The sequence below is a fragment of the Sabethes cyaneus genome, chromosome 3 (genome assembly GCF_943734655.1).
Source record: "Sabethes cyaneus chromosome 3, idSabCyanKW18_F2, whole genome shotgun sequence".
NCBI lineage: Eukaryota > Metazoa > Arthropoda > Insecta > Diptera > Culicidae > Sabethes > Sabethes cyaneus.
In genome coordinates this window covers 139,691,779-139,714,262 of record NC_071355.1, presented here as the reverse complement: position 1 = coordinate 139,714,262, position 22,484 = coordinate 139,691,779, and the positions used below count along the sequence as shown (strand labels likewise).

The 22,484-nt window shown below is 37.5% G+C and overlaps 3 protein-coding genes across 4 annotated transcripts in view; 2 read left to right on the top strand and 1 right to left on the bottom strand.

The window, feature by feature from the left end:
• Positions 1–402: 402 nt before the first annotated feature.
• Positions 403–5,423, bottom strand: LOC128742187 (ras-related protein Rab-9B). Its single transcript, XM_053838454.1, has 3 exons — positions 5,273–5,423; positions 2,279–2,415; positions 403–1,934 (listed from the first exon to the last, which is right to left on the bottom strand). The coding sequence occupies exons 1-3, from the start codon at positions 5,325–5,327 to the stop codon at positions 1,428–1,430; spliced, it is 699 nt and encodes a 232-aa protein (XP_053694429.1). The 5' UTR covers positions 5,328–5,423; the 3' UTR covers positions 403–1,427.
• A 4,596-nt stretch (positions 5,424–10,019) lies between these two features.
• LOC128742042 ((Lyso)-N-acylphosphatidylethanolamine lipase) lies at positions 10,020–12,942 on the top strand. The gene is made up of 5 exons (XM_053838224.1): positions 10,020–10,196; positions 10,253–10,317; positions 10,692–11,073; positions 11,573–11,842; positions 11,902–12,942. The coding sequence occupies exons 1-5, from the start codon at positions 10,162–10,164 to the stop codon at positions 12,224–12,226; spliced, it is 1,077 nt and encodes a 358-aa protein (XP_053694199.1). The 5' UTR covers positions 10,020–10,161; the 3' UTR covers positions 12,227–12,942.
• A 3,475-nt stretch (positions 12,943–16,417) lies between these two features.
• Positions 16,418–22,484, top strand: part of LOC128739949 (glycerophosphocholine phosphodiesterase GPCPD1) — a 33,649-nt gene continuing 27,582 nt past the window's right edge. Inside the window, exons 1-2 of one of the 2 annotated variants that reach the window (XM_053835450.1) lie at positions 16,418–16,508; positions 16,588–16,708. The gene's annotated coding sequence lies outside the window, so the exon portion shown is untranslated. Of the gene's footprint in view, positions 16,709–22,484 lie in introns of both variants that reach the window. The other variant, XM_053835449.1, reaches the window with a different exon arrangement.

The window sequence follows — 22,484 nt, the reverse complement described above, 5'->3', positions numbered from 1 at the left end:
ATTTTTCCCTATAAAAAATTGGATATTTACAGTAATAAAAGATGTGTAGGTTTTACAGTAAAGATTTGCCTCATACTGCCTCAGCACTGCAAAAATATCTTGTGTAGATTAACTGTGGTTATAGTAATCATGAAAAAAGATAAGAATTGAGTTCTAACTGAATTCAAGTATCCTGCTTATGGGCTGTATTTTTCGAAAATAGTTAAAGGGTGGTAACAATTCTCGCCCGTCTTTGTTGCAAAGTGAAATATGATTGAAATTCGCGAGGGCTACAAACAGTTAAAAAATACGATGAAGATATTTTCGGCTTTAAAAAATCATTTCAAACACGACTGCACGTATTTCGCGTAACTATTTTTATTATCAGTTTTTAATAAAGGAAAATTATTTAGTAGTTATCTATAGTACAGCATGTGTCTATAATACAGGTTTTACGTATCCGCTGAGGATGCGTAAAATTATTTTAGTTACAAATATTGTAGTGCGAAAACCTATCAAGTAATAGTACCGTGCTGAAGCATCCGCTGTTCAAATATAGTTACGAAAGCCTTCTTCTCCTTTGGTAATTATTAGAAGCATTTTTGGTTCGTAAACTGATTATTTGTTAGCTACATTTATATTACTTTCAGTAGCTACCTATATCATTCTAGCAATGCAGACAGATAATGAAATGTGACACAAGGCAACGTTTATGGTCGTAAAAACAACATAAGTTATTCATTAATATCTTTGGATAATGAATAACAAAAGAATGTATCATAATTCAAAATTATACAACCACGAAATAAAATAAAATAAATCTCTGCAAACGAAAGGACGAAGTTTATAATCAATTACTTAATTTTTATAATTTCGAATACTGATAGTGCAAAAAGTTTTACTAAATATAAATATTGCAATGGCTTGCACGCGAAAACATCTAATGCAATCTAATATAAACCGGAATGAATAAAAATGTTGTACTATTAGTGGTAGTGTCCATTATGAACGTGGTTCAAATTAAAAATTACGTACCGCTTGTCTTGTATTGGGGTTTCTATTTGCTATTTGTACAATATGGCGAATCCGTATCTGTGCTTGAGATTTAAACGTATTGGTTTTAACTGATAAGTATTGAAAACGCGGTTTAAAAATATGTCTGTATCATTCATTTATCAGGATTTGCTTATTCGAAACAAATTGATTCGATTGAGAATTATATTATGATTTGGATTGAGAATCTTTCTTGAGTTTTTTGGAAAGGTGTAAAATTGCCTTGATACAAAAATATTGGAGTATAAATCTTACCATTGCTTCGCATCTACCCGCTATTGTAGGGTATTTACAACCTATCACATATCATCGTTTCTACGCTACGCTGCTCTCGATTTCGCACGGTTTTTCTTCACTTTAAAATGTAATTCCTTCACCAACATATTTCATATAAATCAATGCGGATAGTCATCGTCATCATAAGCAGTCGGTGTACTAGTATTACCACCGATACAGCAAAACCGGTTGGTATTTGCCCTGAGATTAACGCCTTTGGTCAAATCAATAGTATCATGTCCTTGGGCTCGTAATTCTCGTTCTGTACATTTTTCCAATTTTCGCCATTGCTTCACTGCCAGAGCAAAAGCTTCCGATACATTTTCGGAAGTCTTTGCTGATGTTTCAATAAATGCTGCCACATGGTGCTCCTGACACCATTCCGATACTTCCTCGGCACTAACCTGGCGCTGTGCGGCAGGAATATCATTCTTCGTTCCAACCACTATAAACGGAAATCGCTCTGCTCTGACATCGTAGTACTTGAGGAACTCTTCTCTCCACTGAATCAACGCTCGAAAACTTGACTTGTCATCAACAGCATACGCTAATAAGCAAATGTCCGATCCGCGGTAGAAGGGCGTGCGCAGTGCTTTAAAGCGCTCTTGGCCTGCGGTATCCCATATCTGTTAAATGAAAATAATAGTGCGATAATGATGAATGTTAGTTTTTCCGTTGCATAAACATAGATAAATAGTTTACAATTATTATAATTTATAATTTATAATTTCCCGAAAGGATAGTTATTATAAAAACTTTGTTACTCAGAATTTATCCTGTTTTAATTGTATTACTTTATTATGAGCTCGTCGCGGTCGCTTTTTGAGATTTCTGTGCAGAAAAGCAATATATATAACTTGTGATTATGATAAGAATGCAAAATAGTTAACCCTCATTCCCGCTTTAAACGTATGATCAAGAAAACTGGTAAGAAAATTTCATTTTAACTTTTAAGTGTATTTTCACTTACCTGAAGAGTGTAACGTTCATTGTCCACTTGGATGTCTTTGTTTAAAAATTCAACTCCGATAGTATGAAAGCTGTTAGCATCGAAAAAGTTAGAGACGAAACGATTCATAAGACAGCTTTTTCCTACACCGCCATCCCCTACAAAAAAATATAAAAATGTGCTAAATTATTAATTATGTAAAATAAAATAAAGAGGGGATACATGGCGCTTTCGCTACTTGACTTTCAGCTTTTATTCGACGGATTATTGACTCCCTGTCGAAATTCGAACCAACGACGGCTAGCTTGGTAGAGCATTTTCGTATCTCGAGACCGACTGAAAGGCCGTAAGCCAACACATTCTTTAAGGGGCATAGTACTTGTAACACCATGTTTTTTACCTCATTTCCAATTATTTTTCGGTAACACGAAAGATGAATCGATACGGGTTTTTTGCATTCTAAATATTGCACTTTAAACTAATATTAACGATCTTTTTTCATATGGGAACCTCGAACCTGGAGGATGATCATTCAAAGAAAACATAAAACGCGGTTGCAGTATCACGGATTGGTCTGTTCAGACGCTCATCCGAAATAAAAACAAATCCAAAACGACATGAAAGTACAATATTAAATTAATACTATAAATAGCCATATACTTGGTACAAATTCGAACGCATTCGAAATTCGTTCTTGAGATATTTATAGTACATACCGACTTTGAAAACTGTGTAATCTATCCACACACATATTCTATCGCATTAGTTGTAACTTTGCCAATTTTTGGAATTCATCCAAACGGCTTCAAACACATATGCTTAAATTGTTAATCTTTCAAAATCTATACCTATAAAAATGGATGTGAAATTTTTTGGAGGCAAGAATTTTTTTTATGGTGAATTGGACTCCTTCCCGCTTTAGAGGGGGGGGGAAAGGTTCCTATACAAATGAATTACAAATTTCCTCATAACTCGAGAACTAGTCAAGCAAATGGAACCAAATTTGGCATGTGAAGGTTTTAGGAGGCAAGAATTTTTTCTATGAGGAATTAGAACCCCTCCCCACTTTAGGAGGGGAGGGCTCCTACACAAATGAAATACAAATTTATTCATAACTCGAGAACTAATCAAACAAATGGAACCATATTTGGCATGTGGGTGTTTTTGGAAGCAGGAATTTTTTTTATGAGGGGATATGAGAGTCCTATACAAGTAAAACAGAATTTTTTGCGTAACTTAAAAACTAATTGAACTCGAGAAATTTCAGACTCTTCCTTAAAACAATAGTCAATAACAAGATCATAACCCCTGCGAAATGGTGCTTTCCACGAAAACATTTTCCGTGATATGGTACATCCCGTGTAAGTTTTTTCGCGAAATGGTATTCCGCGAAACTCTATATTCCGCGTAATGGTCAACCAAGAAGTGGTGTTCCGCAAAACGATATGCGGCGAAATGTTATATAATCATGGCGCATATTTTAATGCTATCCGCTTTATTTTATCAGGCTAAGCAATGGGGGGAGTTGTTTTCTACTTTACTGTGAGGAAAATTTGTATGTTAAACCACCCATGAACTCCTCAGAAACTCAGTTTAATTTGTGGCAATTTGAAGTTTGTCGGGTCAGCTAGTAATCAATAAAAAAAAGCAAAATATCTGCAAAAACGGCATGCATCGCTATAGGTTTCCCACTTCAAGAGCTGGTAGTTGCTCGGAAAGTGCCCGATAACCAATCTTAAGAATGCTAAATTTTTTTTGTGTAAAACTAAATAGCTTCACTACCGTGAGATGCCCTAATACCGTGCGGTGCCAAACTTCTTGGCACTTGATTTAAACGTGACAGTTTCTATCCCTTTCCTATTCGCTACAGCGCGGAACACGCATATTTTGGAAAAAATATGTGAACGTATACACTTTAAAGTTTTTTATCAATTTTTATAGAAATGTGCGTTTTTTGTTGAGAGATTATCGATTTTAAAACCAGGTGTACGAAGAAGGCACCAAAATTGGCCGCACATCGTATGGCTGCATTAGCGCATCTCACGGTAAGTGTAATATATATTTTTATTTGCCGTAGCCCTATTACCATGAGTAATTCACATTAATATGGAAATGTAAGAAAAATTAATCATTATTATAGAATGCATATGCATATTTGAAATAGGAATCGTCAAAATACCGTTATCCGGCATAATTTGCAACACTTTTGGACTTCAATTTAGCATATTTTCGAAGTGTACAATTCAAGTTAACGGTCTGTGACCATTTCCTAGTTGAAATTTTTAACTAAACTCATCAACACAGACCTCGAAGCCATCGTTCACTGGGCCGACGCAAACCGGTTGAATCCTAACCCAAAGAAAATTATTGAAGCCACCATCTTTGCTGAGGTTGGTCCATTTTTGCAACAAACTAGCCCTACTTTTTAGATGAAACAGTGCTACTGTATAATCAAGTAAAGAACATTTGGCTGAAACTAGATCGCAGTATTATTTCAGTCCAAGTGAAAAAAAACCTACCAAAGCTTATGAAAGCCCTCAATATCCTGCGCACGTTTCGGTATTTTGTATGGAGATCCAGACGCCGTTCGAAATTCTATTCATTAATCTGCTTCGAATTCAACTACTGGCTCAGAGTAAATTGCTATACCCGAAAATCATCCCGAATACGTACAACTCGGAGAGCAGCAACGAATGTGATGTATTCACTCCTATTCTGTATTTTCAACGGATCTTTATTTCGTTCGTATTTATTTTTATTCAGGATAGAGATGTTTATCATTCCCAGACCAGAAACTACCAGCGGAAAAGCGTGCTCATATACTTTTAAGCATTTTTTTCCAAAAATATTTTGCATGTTCCAACTTTGGAAATGCATAGAATACCTGGTACCTCACGGTAACTACGAAAGTATCTTTACGGCAAATCAGACTGGAATGCTTAGCAAAAAATAGCAGGATTTTTCTGTTGCTTATTCCTACTGTTCAAGTGAAAAATTTTCCATACGAGTACTCACCTAATATAACAACTTTTAACAGTACATTTTTACTGGGTGGTCTCATGTTCGTCATCTTGTATACTATTTATTTTAATGGTTTCCCTTTGTTTCCAAATGACCTTCTTGCGCTGCGAGTCGGGATTTAAACTGCCTTGTGGTAATCCAACTTTCGCCTAATGCAATCACTTATTTCTTTGTTAAGGTGCACATATCATTAAAACATAAAAACTAAACACTTGCTTTACAGAGCTGAACTTGGTCAGACTAACATTAATTATCTCACTTTTGTATCTCTTATTTCAAACAGTTGAACCAAAAATCAGCTGATCAACATAAACCAAAAATTAGCGCAATCAATAAATGATATCAATATGAAACACTACTAATTGCACTGTTGTTAGGCTTCTATGATATATACTATTTTTTTCGGAAATATAGTTCGATGACTGAGCTAAGAGACAGAATTTTTTTAATTAAAATAAGAAGTCGTAATGAATCCACAAATAAACACAATCATAAATATATCGAGAATCAGAAAATTTTAAAATTGCGTGATATTCACTCATCTCCACACTTTCATACACTCTACCACAAAAGTACCCAGCGCTACCCAAAAGTGACGAAAAAATAAGTAAAGTTGAATGTTCACATTGTTTGGGTAAATTTTGCTTAAAAAATTGATTGAGAACAATGCAAAGTAAATCAACGATTGTATACCATTCCCCCGATAACCATTCCCTAGAAATCCATTCCCCAGAATTCCAAACCCCAGAATGACCCATTCCCCTGTAAACTATTTTCCAGAATATACCATTCCCAGAAAACCATTCCCCAGAAAGTCATTATTCCGAATATACCATTCCCCAGAAAGCCACTTCCCAGAACTCACCTTTCTCTAGAAAATTTTGTCCCAGAATGAGCCACTTCTTAAAAAGTTATGATAGATCATGATGATAGTTATGATAGATCATGATGATGATGATAGATCGTCACTGGGTCGAATATCAATAGCTCGACTGTAATTCTAGCGGTTTGGAGGATCTCACCGTTCCAGTTGTGAATCGTTACGAGGACTAAAGGTTTGTAACTAACGGTCAGTAAACCTAGACAAACGAATAAGAAGAGGTGTTTCCTGCCTAAAACACAAAAACAGTCGTCACACAGTGTTGTGAATCAAACAGTTAGAATCAACAGGTAATCAATTACTATGATTAAATATAAAGAACAAACAGCTGGAATTTATTGCGATAACTGTAGATGGGAAAACCAATGAATTGAAGGTTTCCAGGACCTGCACTGCCTAAAAGCATTGTATTGTACCTTAGTTCGCCCCCTTTTTGAAAACGCCAACGCGCGCCTAATTTGGACTCCGCATAAACTTTATTGGAAACTTCAAAATGAACGAGTGCGGAAGAGGTTCAAACAATTGGCCTTGCGTAATTTGCCTTGGCACAACCTAAAAAAATTTCCCCTTTATCCCGATCGCTACTACTTGCTTGATCTAGATAATTAGAACGTCGGAGCAAAATTCGACGGGCTTTGTTTGCGGTAAACTGTTACATGGTTGATTCACCGCAATTACTTTCGTTAGTGAATTTCCGTGCAGTACAAGGATCTTTGTTACCATCCCCACCAATAATTCTACCAATTCGGCCTAGTCAATTGTTGGGTATATGCTGTCCTTACTCGCTGCCGCTCGTTCGGACTTAACTAAAGGATAATCCCTACTAGTCAGTAAGCCTAGGAAAACGCCCGCACCTAAAAAGAGGTGGTTTCTGCGGGGGGCTGACCTCTCGCAGTGGCCGGCGCTTCCGACGGCGGGTCGCCGGTAGGGTTGCCAAGTCCGAAAATTTCAAAAACCGGCCGGTCGGTCCTGCCTTCAAAAACTGCGGGGGGGGGGGGTCGCAGCATATTACTAGAGGATTTGCCTGGAATGTGTCGTGTGTCTGGTAGTCGTTGGAATCGAAACCAAATTATTGAAGATACTAGAAGACAACTAGTTGCTTCTGGTGCTGGTGGACAATTTAATGTATATTACCGCCAGAAGCAAAGTATTGTCACTGCAAAACTGGCTATTTTCAATGATCCACTGCTCAGGATTGGTAATAAATTTATCAGAAAATTTAACAAATCAGGAAAAAAGTACCAATCCGGCTTCCTATGTCGGAAAACCGGCCTTTTTGCAGGATTGACCGGCCACCGGCTTTGCAGGTGAAAAACCGGTCGGACCGGCCAAAAACCGGCCACTTGGCAACCCTAGTCGCCGGCGAACACTCGCGGCCTACGGCCGTCTCGCCCTGAATCATCTAGGCGACGCTTGCTACTAATTCGGTAATAAGCGTGACTCGGGAATCGATTGCATGAAACCCCTGCTTCTTTTCGGATTATAGATGATTTAGGACGAGACGGCCGTAGGCCGCGAATGTTCGCCGGCGACCTGCCGTCAGAAGCGTCGGCCACTGCGGGGGGCAGCCCCCCGTAGAAACCACCTCCATTTGGGTGCACGCATTTTCTTAGGCTTACTGACTACAGTGGACCCCCGTTCGTTTGAACGATTCCTCATGCAAACTAACGGGGTTATACCAGAGACAGACATACAATTGTACCAGCGTAGTACCTGTACAATTGTATGTCTGTCACCGTGTACAACGATAGAAGCACGCAAGCAAAGTGGTACAACGGTGGTTTCTGTACCTACCTCTTTCACCGTTGTACGAAGCTACAACTGCTCGATTTTTACTGCGCGCAGCGCCAATGACTGGTAGTTGTGATAACAAAAACTAAGCAGAATTTTAAATTAATTATTATTTTGCAAGATTTTGGCAAAGATTTAACGCTAAACGCTCGGCTTTTAGAAATTTGTGTTTACATTTCGTGAATAGGAACAAAAACCAACACTTAGACTATACAATTAGAGAATATCAGTGATGAGCACAACCATGTACAACGTACAGCAGTATGTCTGTCAACCTTCCGTTGTACATGTACAACGCTGTACACGTACAACGCTGGTACAATTGTATGTCTGTCTAGGGTATTAGCTTTTAATTTGAACAACTGGTAACCCTAAATATGCTGGAGCTTGTGTAAACTGGCTGCCCTGTTCTTTGTTATTGTTTTGGTGGTTTGATTCAGTTGGCAGTTGCAAGCAGCGAATATTTCATTCTCCGATCAGATTTCTACCATAATCGTTGGGAAAACGCATTGTGAAATAGATTGAACACGCTAGATCAGTACAAACAAATCGTGTTTATGTGCATTGTCTGCATAAGCAAATGATGTCATATTGAGAACGACATTTGAACCATTTTTAATTTGCACGTCTTGCAAACCAACGGGGTTCAAATTAAACAGTGTTCAGATTAAAAACGGTCAAACGAACGGGGGTCCACGGTAGTAGGTGTTATTCCTTAGTATAGTTCGAACGAGGGGCAGCGAGTAAGGACAGCATATATGTACTTATAAATTGACGGGGCCGACACTTAAACACCTCGTCTAAAATTCGTTTTCCTAGGTTTACTGAACTCTAGTTACAATCCTTTAGCCATAACACTCGCAATAATTTACAGTTCGAAATTATTAATCGGCAAAGCCGCTGTTACAGAAACTTCAATCCGCTGGTGTTACATTCGGGTATGTGGAGTTCAGGGTATTGGGGACACGGTGAAACATATTCTTCTTTTTCTAATTTTGCTTCTAGTTGTAAGCCAGCCCTTTTTGTTTCTAACTTTCTTTCTGGGGAATGGTTCGTTCTGGGAAATCTTTCTGTCTTTCTGGGGAATGGTATATTCCGGAAAATGGTACATTCGGGGGAATGATTTTCTGGGAAATGGTGCTTTCTGGGGAATGATTTTCTGGAGAAAGGGATTCTGGGAAATGGGTTTCTGGTGAATGGTTTTCGGGGGAATGGTATACAATCCATGTAAAACATAAGATCATAAATATCCGTAATGACTTTCTATTTTTTATTGCGATTTGGAAACACTTCCAAAAAAATAGTGTTTTTTTCCATGCGGGGTGAAACACGCCCACTAACGGGGTAAAACCGCCATAGCGTATAACTTTAACAATAATCAACCGATTTGAACGAAACTGGTTGCATTGGATTCGTGAGTTTATCTAATTTAAACAAATTGAATCAGTTTGCCATATGCTTGGCCATATGTATCATTTTTCAAGGAGAGTGGTTCTAAAAATTACTTTGACTTTAGCTAAAAATTGGTAACAGCTGCTCAAAATGCCCTTAAAGTGTGCGAAGTCAGATTCTGAGTACATTTATTTGACCGTGTGGTGACCTGACATCTCAATCTCAGTATACACGCTTAAAAAATTTGACCCACTTTCACGAAAAGTGGAACAGCTCAAAACATGCGTATATTTTACACACTATTTTGAGTAACTCTTACTCCTTTTATGAGTTCCACCGTAGAAGCTCATTAATGAGCAATATTTACTCAAAAATGAGTGCCATTTCACCCAAAACTGAGTAGTACTTACACAAATTACGAGTAAATTTAACTCAGTAATGAGGTCGACCTAAATTACTCAGAATTTAGAAATTGCCATTACTCAAATTTTTGGGCTGTTCCACTTTTTGTCATAGTGAGTCGGTTTTTACTCATTTTTGAGTTGAAAGTCACTCATTTCTGAGTTAATCTTATTCATTCGCGGGTTAAATTTTTTAAGCGTGTAACAAACAGACAGACTGACAGACCACAGACAGTATAAAACGGGATAAACAAAATACAATCATCACATCACAATTATTTTAGATTAGAAATTGGAACGTAACAGGATACTGTGTCTATGTCTAGTGCGTTTTCTATTTCGTAACTGCGATTTCTTATTACGTTCTTTCTATGAATTACGTTATGAGGTCTGAATTTTGAGAGTCACAATAATAGAATATGGCTGAGATAGAGGAGTTCAATACAAATGAGAGGTAAGTTTTAAATATGTAGCAATATATAGAAATAATAAAAAAAAATTAATTTACAGTTGGTTTAACTGGACTAAGTATTCTTCCAGTATGCTCCGAGCTATTGAAAAATCTATATTGTCACGTAAGTTCAACACTATTCAGAATAGAATATAGCAACGAATACCGCGAAACAAAAATTTAGCACCGTCATTGCTAATCTGCGAACTGAAAATTTTAGCATTCTCATCACCGTACAGATAAGGCTAGTTTCCTAATCGCTAATGATAAATTCCCTTCATTGGTGACAACACGTAAACGTGTGCGTCAGTTGTACAACAATTATTATTATATTTCTCTACGCTAAGCCATTTAATTTTCCAAAATTGGTTAAATCTTTAGATTTATTACAAAGATTTTTTATTTTTTTATAAATTTCTTCAGACAGAATCATATAAATATAAATCGGTCTAGCTCATGCACTAGGTAATGTTTAGACTCCTCTTATACCATTTGCAGATTTAAAACGTCCCTACCGCGGAATGTTTGTCGATATCGGTACCTGCGTTGGAGATTCTGACAAAATATGGACCATAGTTATGAATACCGAGGCTAAACGAACACCAATTCTCATGCTCCATGGGTTAGGTGCTGGTGTCGCCCTTTGGGTTTTAAATCTGGATGAGCTTGCTAAACATCGTACTGTGTATGCCATCGATATTTTGGGATTTGCTAGAAGCTCTAGACCAGAATTTTGCGACGATGCTATGATTGCTGAAAAACAATTGGTGAAATCGATCGATGAATGGCGTAAAGAAGTAGGCTTGAAGGAAATGATCATTCTTGGTCATTCTATGGGGGGATTTCTGGCTGCCAGTTATGCTTTGTCGTATCCTGAACGGTAATGTATAAGTTTTTTTTTAAGTCTTGTATGACCCAGCCATAAGATAAGTTATACGACTTATTCTGTTAGCCGAGTAACATAACACTAAGTTTGAATTCGCTGTCATTCGCGTTTCATTCGGTATTAGTCGAGTCGAATCGATGTGAGAGTTCCTAGAGAAAGGCATGTGTCCATCAACATTAGAAAAGGGCGAATAAACCAAATGTCAAACAGAACGAATGGGAGTTCATTTTCCTATGCTGCTCCAGCAAAAAATAAACTCTCACTCGGTTTGTTTGACGTTTAGCTTATTGGCCCTTATTCTAATGTTGGTCGACATGTACCCAACATACGTTACACTGAAATAAATGTGAATGGCAGCGCAATGAAATTTGATTTATATGCTCACTCGCCTCGCAGAATAGACCTCTATATTTCCTCTATATGTTGGTCAAAAAATTATCCAGCTAGCAAAAATATTAGAATGTTAAGAGTAAAGCCTATTTCATAATTTCAGAGTTAAACATCTAATACTAGCAGATCCATGGGGATTTCCCGAGAGGCCTGAACAAATCGCGAGTAAATACAAAATTCCTTGGTGGGCAAAACCACTGGTTGCCGCTTCGCAAGCCTTAAACCCGTTATGGATTTTACGGTTTTCCGGTCCGCTGGGATCTTGGTTAGTAGGAAAAACCAGACCAGATATAATGCGGAAATTTTCTAGCGTGGTGTCAAATCAGGATGATATTCCCAACTATATTCACCAGTGTAATGCGCAGAAACCGAGGTATTGTTTGATGTAGGTATTGAAAACCAATAAACTAATGCATATGTTTTTATGTTTAGTGGTGAAAGTGCTTTTCATACCATGATGGATAAGATTGGTTGGGCCAAAAATCCCATGATCACTCGTATACAAAATCTAAAACCCAGTGTGCCTATAACGTTTGTGTACGGTTCCAAGTCTTGGGTAGATAATAGTCCAGGAGAAACGATAAAACAGTTACGAGAACAAGGATACGTTAAAGTGCATCGCATACAAAACGCCGGTCATCATGTGTACGCGGATGATGCCGAAACGTTTAACAAATTAGTTAATGAAGCTTGTGCCACGTGCGACATAGACAAACAAACTCAAATGAACGATGAGTCATTTCAGAGAACATTATGACCAAGCACATTTTGAAAGCCTTCCAGTTGATTCAGTTGCAGGTCTAACAAACCAGGCGTCGTATGTTCAAAACTCTACCTCTACTGGGAGAGGTTATTGAAGTCAATAGGATCGTAGCACTAGCCCCGCAATTGTCCTGCACTCCAACAATTGGCTACGAGGTGTTGCATCAAACCAGAAGTTCAAGTTTCGAACACGGAATGTAGCATCTAGGCTTTGTTTTGCATTGTGGAGCTTGTTTTACGTCAACGATAGATAGTGATACTGTACAGTTATATAGTTTTTGTTATAATCATTTAAAATGAAATGTAATCACTAATTGAGCTTGCTGACGTTTATCGTACGCACACATCGACGCGCGATTTGTTGTTGCTGTTGTTAGATTTTACATTGATTTTACACGTTTGTTTTTGTTTTCCCCCAGTTATACCCCGGTAAAAAACATACGTTTGAGTGATAAACGATAAGTTTTTGTAGCCTTTTGCACTGGGATTAGCAAGCTCTATATCATATTATATCTTTGTTGCAAACTCTATTACCATTCGTTCTTAAAACTTTTGTTACATTATTCTATCATTTAGGTTTCTCAGTTAACGGATTTTTTGCAGAAAGTAGTCCTAAGTTATGTTAACAGGAAATTACGTATGTCTGTAATGTAGATACAATTAGAATGCTTTGTTAAATTAAACATCTGTAGGCTTGGACTTCAATAGAGGCATGCTGCGAAATATTTGGTTTTCGTAAACAATAGGCATAAGTGTCTTACTCAAGCTCACATTCCCTAATGCTTGAACAATTCTTTGTAAAGCCCATTAACAGTAGACCTACAGAAGACGTCTTCGGGTCTTGTATGCTATCGCTATGCGGGTTTGCTTCCCGGTGGTACTCTTGTGGTTAGGACTGTGCATTTAGCGATATGCGCGCGAAGTCACGTTGCGTAGGTCTATCTTACGAATCCAAAGACTATCTTACTATGTTCCATACCAAATGCTAGAAATCCCTAGCAGCACAAAGTCGGTATGGCTCGTGCTGTGTCAAAAACTTGACTCGATTCTAAGCTACTCGTCGCCAATTCATTGAGCATCTCGACACGCAAGTCAGCTCTCGAAGGAAACAGTTTTTACAGCACAGTCATCCGGCATCCTTGCATCGTGGCTTGCTTACTGTAGCCTCCCGACTTTCGCCGAATGCACGATTTACGCGCTTCCGCCACTCTTTACTTTCCACTTGTGCTCCACAAACAAGTGCTGGTCCGTAACACCTTTCGCTCAAACACAAGTGGTACCGTGCAAGCACCGTATTCAAAACAGTGCCTAATTCTGAACAGTTGCAATTTTACTTAAATATTGACAGAACTCTAGTTATTTAAACCAATTCAATAATAAGAAATCATCAGATGTAGTGATTAAATTGTTTAAATAGCTGGAATTTTGTCAATATATATGAAAACTTTGCAACTGTTCAGAATTAGGCACTATTTTGAGTATCGGGTGCTCTATCGTATAAGATTACTCGTTGACTGATTACGCTGATTACTAAATTATCGTAAACGACGTAAATGAGGTAAATGATTACAAAAGTAATCTCTGATTACTACGCGCTTACACACCTTACTAATAGAAACCCCTTGCAAGCGAATATCAATTCAAGAGCAACATTTCAAATAGGCCGAAGTCAAAACTGACAGTTTCGAGAAAATCGATGTTGAAACTTGAGCATCATTTTTTAACTCCTTATTTGATATAAACAGTGCTGCTTAGAATTGAATGTCACATTATGATGCAAAAACATAATAGTTTAATGTGTAATGCAACAACTAGCAGAAAAAAACATTGATTTACTTTGTAATTTGCAAAAATATGCGTTTGGCCGTTTTCGGAGATCATTCGGTAATACGACTTTTTCATAAGGCTGATTTGATTATCAATTGTTGATGGGGCCTTTGACATGAGGCTTTTATTTACTGTCAGTGGTGATATGATTTTGGTGTTGGGCCAGTTTTTAAACAGCGTTTCGCGTTTGGCCTTTTTTTATCACGTTGTTTTGAAGCGCAATGGCTAGAAAAGGTTAAAAATTCGTAACTGGGACACCGATCAGCTTTATTATTTCTACTAGAAAAGTTGGGGTTTAATTTCATCGGCAAATCTGCCACCGTTCAACAGGTTTGTGCGTGTTACCCGTGAGGTGCGGCAGTGCGGCAGTCGCTATTGGTAGTGTGAAGCAGCAGCAGTTCATTCATTTAGCATTTCTAACTCACCACAGCGTGCAAGTGCATCACGCCTTGGCAGTTCAGCGATAGTAAATGTCTCGGGCGCGCTACTAACGAACTCTGTCCGGTTCCTCCACAGGTGATATATATATACAGCGAAATAGTTTTTTTCGTGTAAACCGAAAAGTAACTTAAATTTTTGTTGCCGCGCAGGCTTAAGTACTAAACATGTCGTGTCTGTGAATGACCGTGTTATTTATGCAGGTAGCATCGTATTGTTTTTTTCGGTCGTCCGTCGAGTCTCGCGCAATTGTACGGCGGGGATCATCTTCGCAGCAGCAACTGCAGAACTGGCTGTTTCTGAAATATTTAATTTGCACTGTTAACAATTGATTACCAACGGAAATTCAAAAATTGTGTATTTATTACTTACTAAACGTACTTAACCGGAGATGGCCAGTGATTATTCGCCACTATGCGTAGAAATCCCACAACAAAAATAGGGCCGAATGCAAAACAAAACACAAACTGCGTATAGGCTTTTTCATACAAAAGGCCCAAGGCACAAAATGAAAACTTTGTTGCCAGTTTTCACATAAGGCTTTTTCAAATTTGCTTTTTAAGACTCATAAAGTTTTCAAATCGCTATGATGTTTGGTATTATTATAGATACTTAAAAAAGCTTTAAATATAACCAAAAAACCAGTTTTTTTATATTTTGCACTTGGGCCCTATTGAAATGTTGCTCTTGAATTTATTTATTATTTACCCTCCAATTTACTTTGGTTCTGTCAGATTTGTCGTCGCTTTTTGCTATTTGTCCAAAGTAAATTGATATATACCAGGTATGTGACCATCGAGGATTGCATTAGTGTGTGTAGAAAGAAGAAGAAATAGTTCTGAAATATGGTGGAACTTGCTTGAAAATTAAAACTAAATTAATTGTAATTAATGAATGCAGCTATATTATTGCAGAGAAATATTTGAACATTTACAATGAAATGTAAGGAATATATTTTAAAGTCATTTGCACTTGTAGCCTTCTTTATTATGCGTAAAAAATTTGAGAACATGGGTGACTAACTATTTCGATGTGCAATTGAAAAATGAATTAATGTTAATGTAATACTTCACGATCAATGCGGTATACGGTTGCTTGAATTAAAACACGTTCCATCCAACACTTTGCTTGCATGATGCTCTTGAATATCTGCCTTTGATGTCTTCTTTCAAAAAATAGTTTTATTCGAATAGATGCTTGTGCTACTGCTTGAAAATCCTTAAGTTGAAGTCACTGTTCCAAGATGATACCTTTTTATCATAAATTTACCCGTCTCAACACTACGTAGAAAACCATAAAAAGTAATCTTAGATTGCTACAAAACGGTCTTAGAAGATAATTAACACTTTAAAAGCTTACCAGAAATCAGACGAAAAATATCGCGGGCGGATAACAATGTTGCTCATGCTGCTTATTGAACAATCATGTCCGAGCATTTTAAAAAAAATCTTTTTTGTTTTACTACTTGTAGGAAAGCGATATAACGACATTTCTTTGAGACATCTTGATACCGCTTTGACGAAAAAATTTCCGCTTGCAATTTGGAATGTTGCACTTCATTGTATTCATGAAAATACATACTAGAAATAATGTTCTAAGCATAAACATAAAAGCTGTAAGAAAAAAAAAGACAAATCTTGCGTATCCAACGATTTTTTTAAAAAATTAACAAATTTTCCATACAAAATGCTCGAAATCTCAGAACTAGTGTAGATGTGTTAGTGCAAAGTGTATATGACAGCTCGCATTGTCATATACCTGGTATATATCAATTTACTTTGCTATTTGTCGTCGCTTTTTGCTGTTTGTCGACCGTCGTCCGTCGTCATCATCACTGATCACTTTTCATCAGTGAAACAGAAACAGACAAGTCAGCCAGTACGAGTACAGTTACAGTCAGTTTTCGTTGTTATATTATAGTGAAAGGGTGTGTTTATTTCGTAACGAAGCAGTTTTGCATTTTCAGCAATACTCTGTGAATAGTCGCAGCACCTAATGTTAAAATTTACGAAGTAATGTTCGAGAATGTTTTATAATATGTTATATGGTTGAGGCATATGAAATGAGTTGAAAAATATATCTGTTTTCCAGTGTAAATTGATTGTGAAAATAAACATTGCCGAATTTGTCGATACAAAAAATTGATAATCATTTGTGTTCAAGTGCCGCAGGATTTTCAATCAGTTACACTTAGTAAATAATCGCGACTTAGGTAAGAAACAAATACCTAAATATTTTACAATACCATTTCTACAACCATGCTCTTCTACGTAAAATTCGTCAATGACTTATTCTAAATGTGGGTATTTTGTGGACTCTACTATCTCGAAAGAATTATTCGTCTCTATTCTACATACCGACCAGACCCAGATCCGATCAGAAATTTTACTTCAATCAGAATACAACGTAGGTTGTAACACGTCGGCCGGGATGGTTCTAATCGGACAGGGCCGATAGAAACGTAGAACTGAGGTGTTTACCTATTTCTATGAGCCTTGAATAGAACTCGATGGTTAAAATACCAGTAGTACAACAAATTGTGCTAGAGTTATCGAAATACGTTGTCTGAGGCCCACTGGATTATGCCAGCGTATTTAAATCCTGATGCGTTAAAAATTACAATTTGACGTGTTCAACAATAGTTACGGTGAATATAGTATAGGTATCTGGTCGATAGCCTATTGATTGTTGTAGAGAAGTTGACAAACTTCGAGTGACCGATATGTTTCGAATATCTGCATAAAGCAATGATGAATAGGGGAGAGACGTCTACATTGAGACACTTTTTTCCAAAAATTTTAAAATTTTTTTTATGTTAGTTACCAATGAGCCTCTTTATTCATTTGAAAGGCTGGGCACGGGAGGGTATTTTCAGCCCATTAAACGTTAGTATCTATTTTTTCGGCCTATGGCCTAGTTCTAGTGGAAGAACAGGTGGTTTTGACTAAAAATAGTGGATTATTTACAGTCTTGAAAATATAGTTATAACATATTAAAATTGTATGTCGGCAAAGTATTTTTATTCGGGAAAGAAAAGGCAAATAGACTGAATTTAGAAACCTGCTGAAGATACCTTCCCGTACCCTATATCCTTCTAGTTGTTTGAAAAAAAGTTTCAGTTGTTTTGGTTATAAGCTAAATTAGTTATAACCACAAATGTGAAGATACACTTGTGTCTCACTGTTAACCAATAGGTGGGAAGAGTGAGACAACGAGTATTGCATACTGAGACGCCTATTTGAAATCAATTTAAACCATATTTTTGGGTAATAAAGAATAATTGAAAATTTCGATTATTTTCACATATACATTTATACACATATAAAGGACAAATTCTGGACATCTGACTTTTAAAAAAAGAAGTTGACAACCAGCAAAATTGTTGGGTACTGGAAAACATTTTCCTCATGATTCCGACGGATATTTATACGGACGGATAAGTGCAAAGGTAAATATAATACGTTAAGTATCACTCAAAAGCATGTTAAATAATATTTTTAAAAGGTTATACCCACCACCCGCCATTAAGCACGTGAAAAGGTAGATATAACTGTTAGTACACAATATCATGAAAGCTTCACCGGATGATGATTGCATTCAAAGTTTATTATGTATACCTCGTAAATCTCGTGTCGATGAACCATGACTTCATCAACTATTGATATTTCAACATAAATAAACAAAATATTTTATGTAACTCATTTAAAAACCAGAATACTATTACAGGGTGTCGATTTCCTGGAAAAACCTGGAAAATCAGGGAATATCAGGGAATTCATTTTTGGATCAGGGAAATCAGGGAATATCAGGGAATTTCGAAATTCAATCAGGGAAATTTTGTTTACCCGGTAATATTGTTGATCAACTTTGGAATCAAATCAATTTTCGTGTAAAATATACGCAGATTGATCGGTTGAATTAAAACTTGTTACATGTCTAGTGGCGATTCGATTATCTTTCAGTTTGCCGTAAATTTTTTATTTGTTTTGCGCCGTACAATTGTCAGACTTCACTCGCTGTAGTGCTCGAAATCGGCAATGGCAGGCCTCACGCACTTCACGGTGCAGACATCAAGAGCACAAAGCGGGATACATACTGTTATTTACACGCGATCTACAGCGTTTTCACTAATTGCAGAATTTTACACTCAGAAGCCCCAAGCATTGATCATCTTCCTTCAGTGTCCATGATTCATGTCCGTTAAGGGTTACCGAGAGCATTAACGTTCTGTAGAATTTGCGTTTATGCGAGTTGGCAACCTTCGGGACTGGTTCAGCTGGTTACGTAATACGCAGAAAGCTTACATGTTTCTCTGTTCTGACGTGATCCGCAGTGAGCATGCAACTCTTGGCCTGGTTCTTCTCATCTGTCATTTTCTGGCATTCGACATCAAACAAGCTGTTACACTCATCCTTATTCGGCGAGGCGAGTGACGTAACTAATTTGGAGCCATCGCGAATGAGGTGACAATTGTCGCCTAGGTGACACGGTTTGTCACTTAGGTGACACGGGGTGGTTACCTAGGTGACAGCACTCAATTCGCCATGGCGAGTCACGGCGAGTGACAATTGTCGTATTGTGAGTCACGTGACTCGCAGAATAAGGGTGATTGTCTTCCCCACTTCGTGCCTATCACTTCCCTCGTAGTTGTTGGCGCCATGGCGGATCGTCCATAGCCTACTTACGTCTTATTCCCTTTCGTCCTGCTGTTCTGCGATTCGTTGATCAAGCTTTCTGGTATACTCCACTGCAACGTCATATGCCGTAAACCGCTAGATGTTGAAATGCAACATCCTCTCAGTGCGAGCCTTCGCCGATTTCGATAACCTTGCGTGGATCTTACGAGATTGCGGTCAAAGCCGCTAAGAAAAGACTGTATATTGTGACTTCCAAAAAGTATTGACAGTTAAACACGATCGATCTGGGAGCTAGAGTCTTGAATTTTCAAGTCGTGCGCACCCCATAAATCCTTTCGAACCTGTCATAGAATTCGTCCCTAGTAAAAAGCAAAGCAAAGTCTTGAGCATTAACCGTCACTAGACATTATCCTTCTTTATCGACAGACTTCGCAGCCGGCTGTTAGAGTACAGGAAAATTACGGGGTCAGTGCAACGATCTTACTGATTCTGTCTAACAAAAACCGGCTAGCCGAGATTCGAACACAACTGGCTTGTTAGATCAGCAACGTACCTCGAAGCTAACTGGGCGGTTCAATTCGTCTCTAGTACCATCGAATTTGTGATTTGTTGGTGACTATACGTTGATTAAGCCGTAGTTGAAGAATTTGCCTTAATTCTCAACACCCATATACGGTCATCGGACCGAACGGCCGGCCACCGAACTACCTTCGAGTCAATGTTGCTTTCAAGCCTTGATATTTGCAATCCGAAATCATGACACACAGCTTTAGTCTTAACTGTCCTCCATTGAGGGTTAAAATATTCGCCATTTGGACATTTTCTAATAATATATCTAGCTAAAGTTTTGCCGTACCTCGAAGCCAGCAAAACGCACATTTTTGTACCAAAAATCTTTGGGGAATCATCTCTTTAATCCCATGCTTTTTGCAGCAAAGATAACAAGCTGGAACTTCCAGGAAAGTTTTGTTTTAGTTTAACTGAAAACTCGCAGACATGTGTCCACCTTCCAGCGGCAAAGTTACTAGTTTGAGCTGACTGAAAATTAGCAAGATTTGTTATGTTTACACGGCTGTAATTTTTTTTGTATGTAACATCTAAGCTTTGTGCAAAAACAGGTCGATTAGATTATTTCTCAATCTTTGTTTCTTTGGATTCAAGCTGATACCTCAAACATAACTGTCCCTAGACTCGATAGAAGAGGGCGTTTTCGAAACGCTGGTAAGAAATAGGTTAAGACTCTTTGATATGTGTTCTTAAAACATGAAGAAAACTAGCTTTAGTTTTCAGCAGCTCGCATAAGCTATGCTAAAGGGTTAAAAACGCCCAAATAAGCTTGATATTCGAGTTTTGAGGGTCAGGGAAAAATATTTGAAGCATCAGGGAAAATCAGGGAAAGTCAGGGAATTTTATTTTTGAATTTGAGTCGACACCCTGTATTAAAAAGTGAAATTATCCTCAAAAATTATGTCTATTAATTATGAAATCAAAAATGAAATTCTGCTAACTGTTGATCCCGATTTTACTGTTGGATGAATTAAGAATCATTTTTTATTTTGATCTTCTGAAGCTTAGTTAGAGATAACGACAGGTGGTATAGAGTTGCAATAGAGAATGTACGGAGATAAGATGCTTTACTTGATTCACATATTGTATACTGGTTTAAACTGGTTACTGTAAAAGGCATCATGCCAGATAAAGCGTCATGTGATAATTTTGTTTACGAATGCAGCACAAACTAGAATTACGATCTGACTAGTGACCATGCATTCTTAACCCAACCCTTTATATGAAGTATGTTTCGCAATCGCATGCAGGCATTCCAATTTTCTTTTTAAATGCAAAATCAAGCATTTCTTCTGTTCCACGTTTAAAAAACATAGACGAATATAAGCAATATTTGCTATGCTGCTGTAACATTCAACGGTGATTTTACTGCTGACAAGGTCAATGACAACAGAGGGTTAAATTTTCCGATTTTGTCGCGTGTCTGTTTTAAGTGGTACATACCCGCCGTATAAATAAAAATAGCTGATCATCACGTTTAGCGAAGAAAAATAAATGAGGCAACAGATATTATATGCAACTGTCATCAAGATTTGAAAGGTTGTGGTTGGTTAGTAGCTGGTTTGTAGTATCGGGACCCTAAGCAAATCTCATAGAATTTATAGATAGAGCTATAAATAATCTATACTGTTTGTTTAAATTCATGACACATAATCGCATGTGTCGGTTTTGAAGACAGGGCTTGTAAATTGATTTTTCCAAAACTAGCATTTTAAATCGCGCATTCATGCGGTGTAAAACATGAGCTAGAGATGGAGATTCGTGTTAAAGAATCTTCTTTCTTAATATTGCTTTATAGGATTTGACTGTTGATTTCAGTAGGATAACTGGCGACATTAGTATTTAAATTAGAGATAAAGCAAGATAGTTTGCATTACATAATTCTAGATAGAATTAACAAAAGGGCGAATGTCGCAAATGTAAACAAAACGGGTGAGAGTTATTTTTTGCTGGACCAGCATAGGAAAATCAACCCTCATTCGGTTTGTTTACACTTGCGACATTCGCCCTCTTGTTAATTCTATCTTCAATTGTATGATGTCCGGGATGAAACTGTTGGTCCAACTGTCAAGATATGTAATCAATACGGCAAGTAGGCTTAATTTGAGAGATAAGGAGGGTTTTCCACAATTAGGTTCCATGTTTATAATATTGATTCCATTCCATGGAGGTTTTCTCGACCCAACGGCAAAAATGTTATGTTCTATCTTATGGAAATTTGTGAAACGTTTTTCGTCTTTTTTATAACCGCAGTCTTTACAATCACTGAAGAAAACGATTGAATACAGTTATGAAACAAAGGTGTGGTTAGTATCCGTAGAATGCGACGTGAGTTGGAAAACTGTGGAACATCATATAAAAGCTAATTACCACAATAGATCAAAATTACGGCCGCATTGGTTCTAATCCCTGGATTGGAAACTGGTTTAATCCGAGTTGATTACTACCAGGTTCGAACCCAAACGACTTTACTTATGTCGTTTTCGTTTTTGTGGTGTAGCTACACCGTTTGGTGCTACACTTTTCGCTGGATAAACGAAAGCTCGCGGCGCAGGGATGTGGTATGGTTGTGTTGGTGTTTTCCTATCTGCACCAGCTACAATCTCTTTTTTTCTGGTGCAGAAAAAGTGTAGCAACGGTATAGCACAAAAATGGAAAACGAACAGTTTTGGTGCAAAAAATAGCTACGCCGGTGTAGCTACACCGCAAAAACGAAAACGACATTATTGGGCTTACATGATTCGCTGAAATTGTGTAAATCTTGAACCACATGAGGACTTGCCT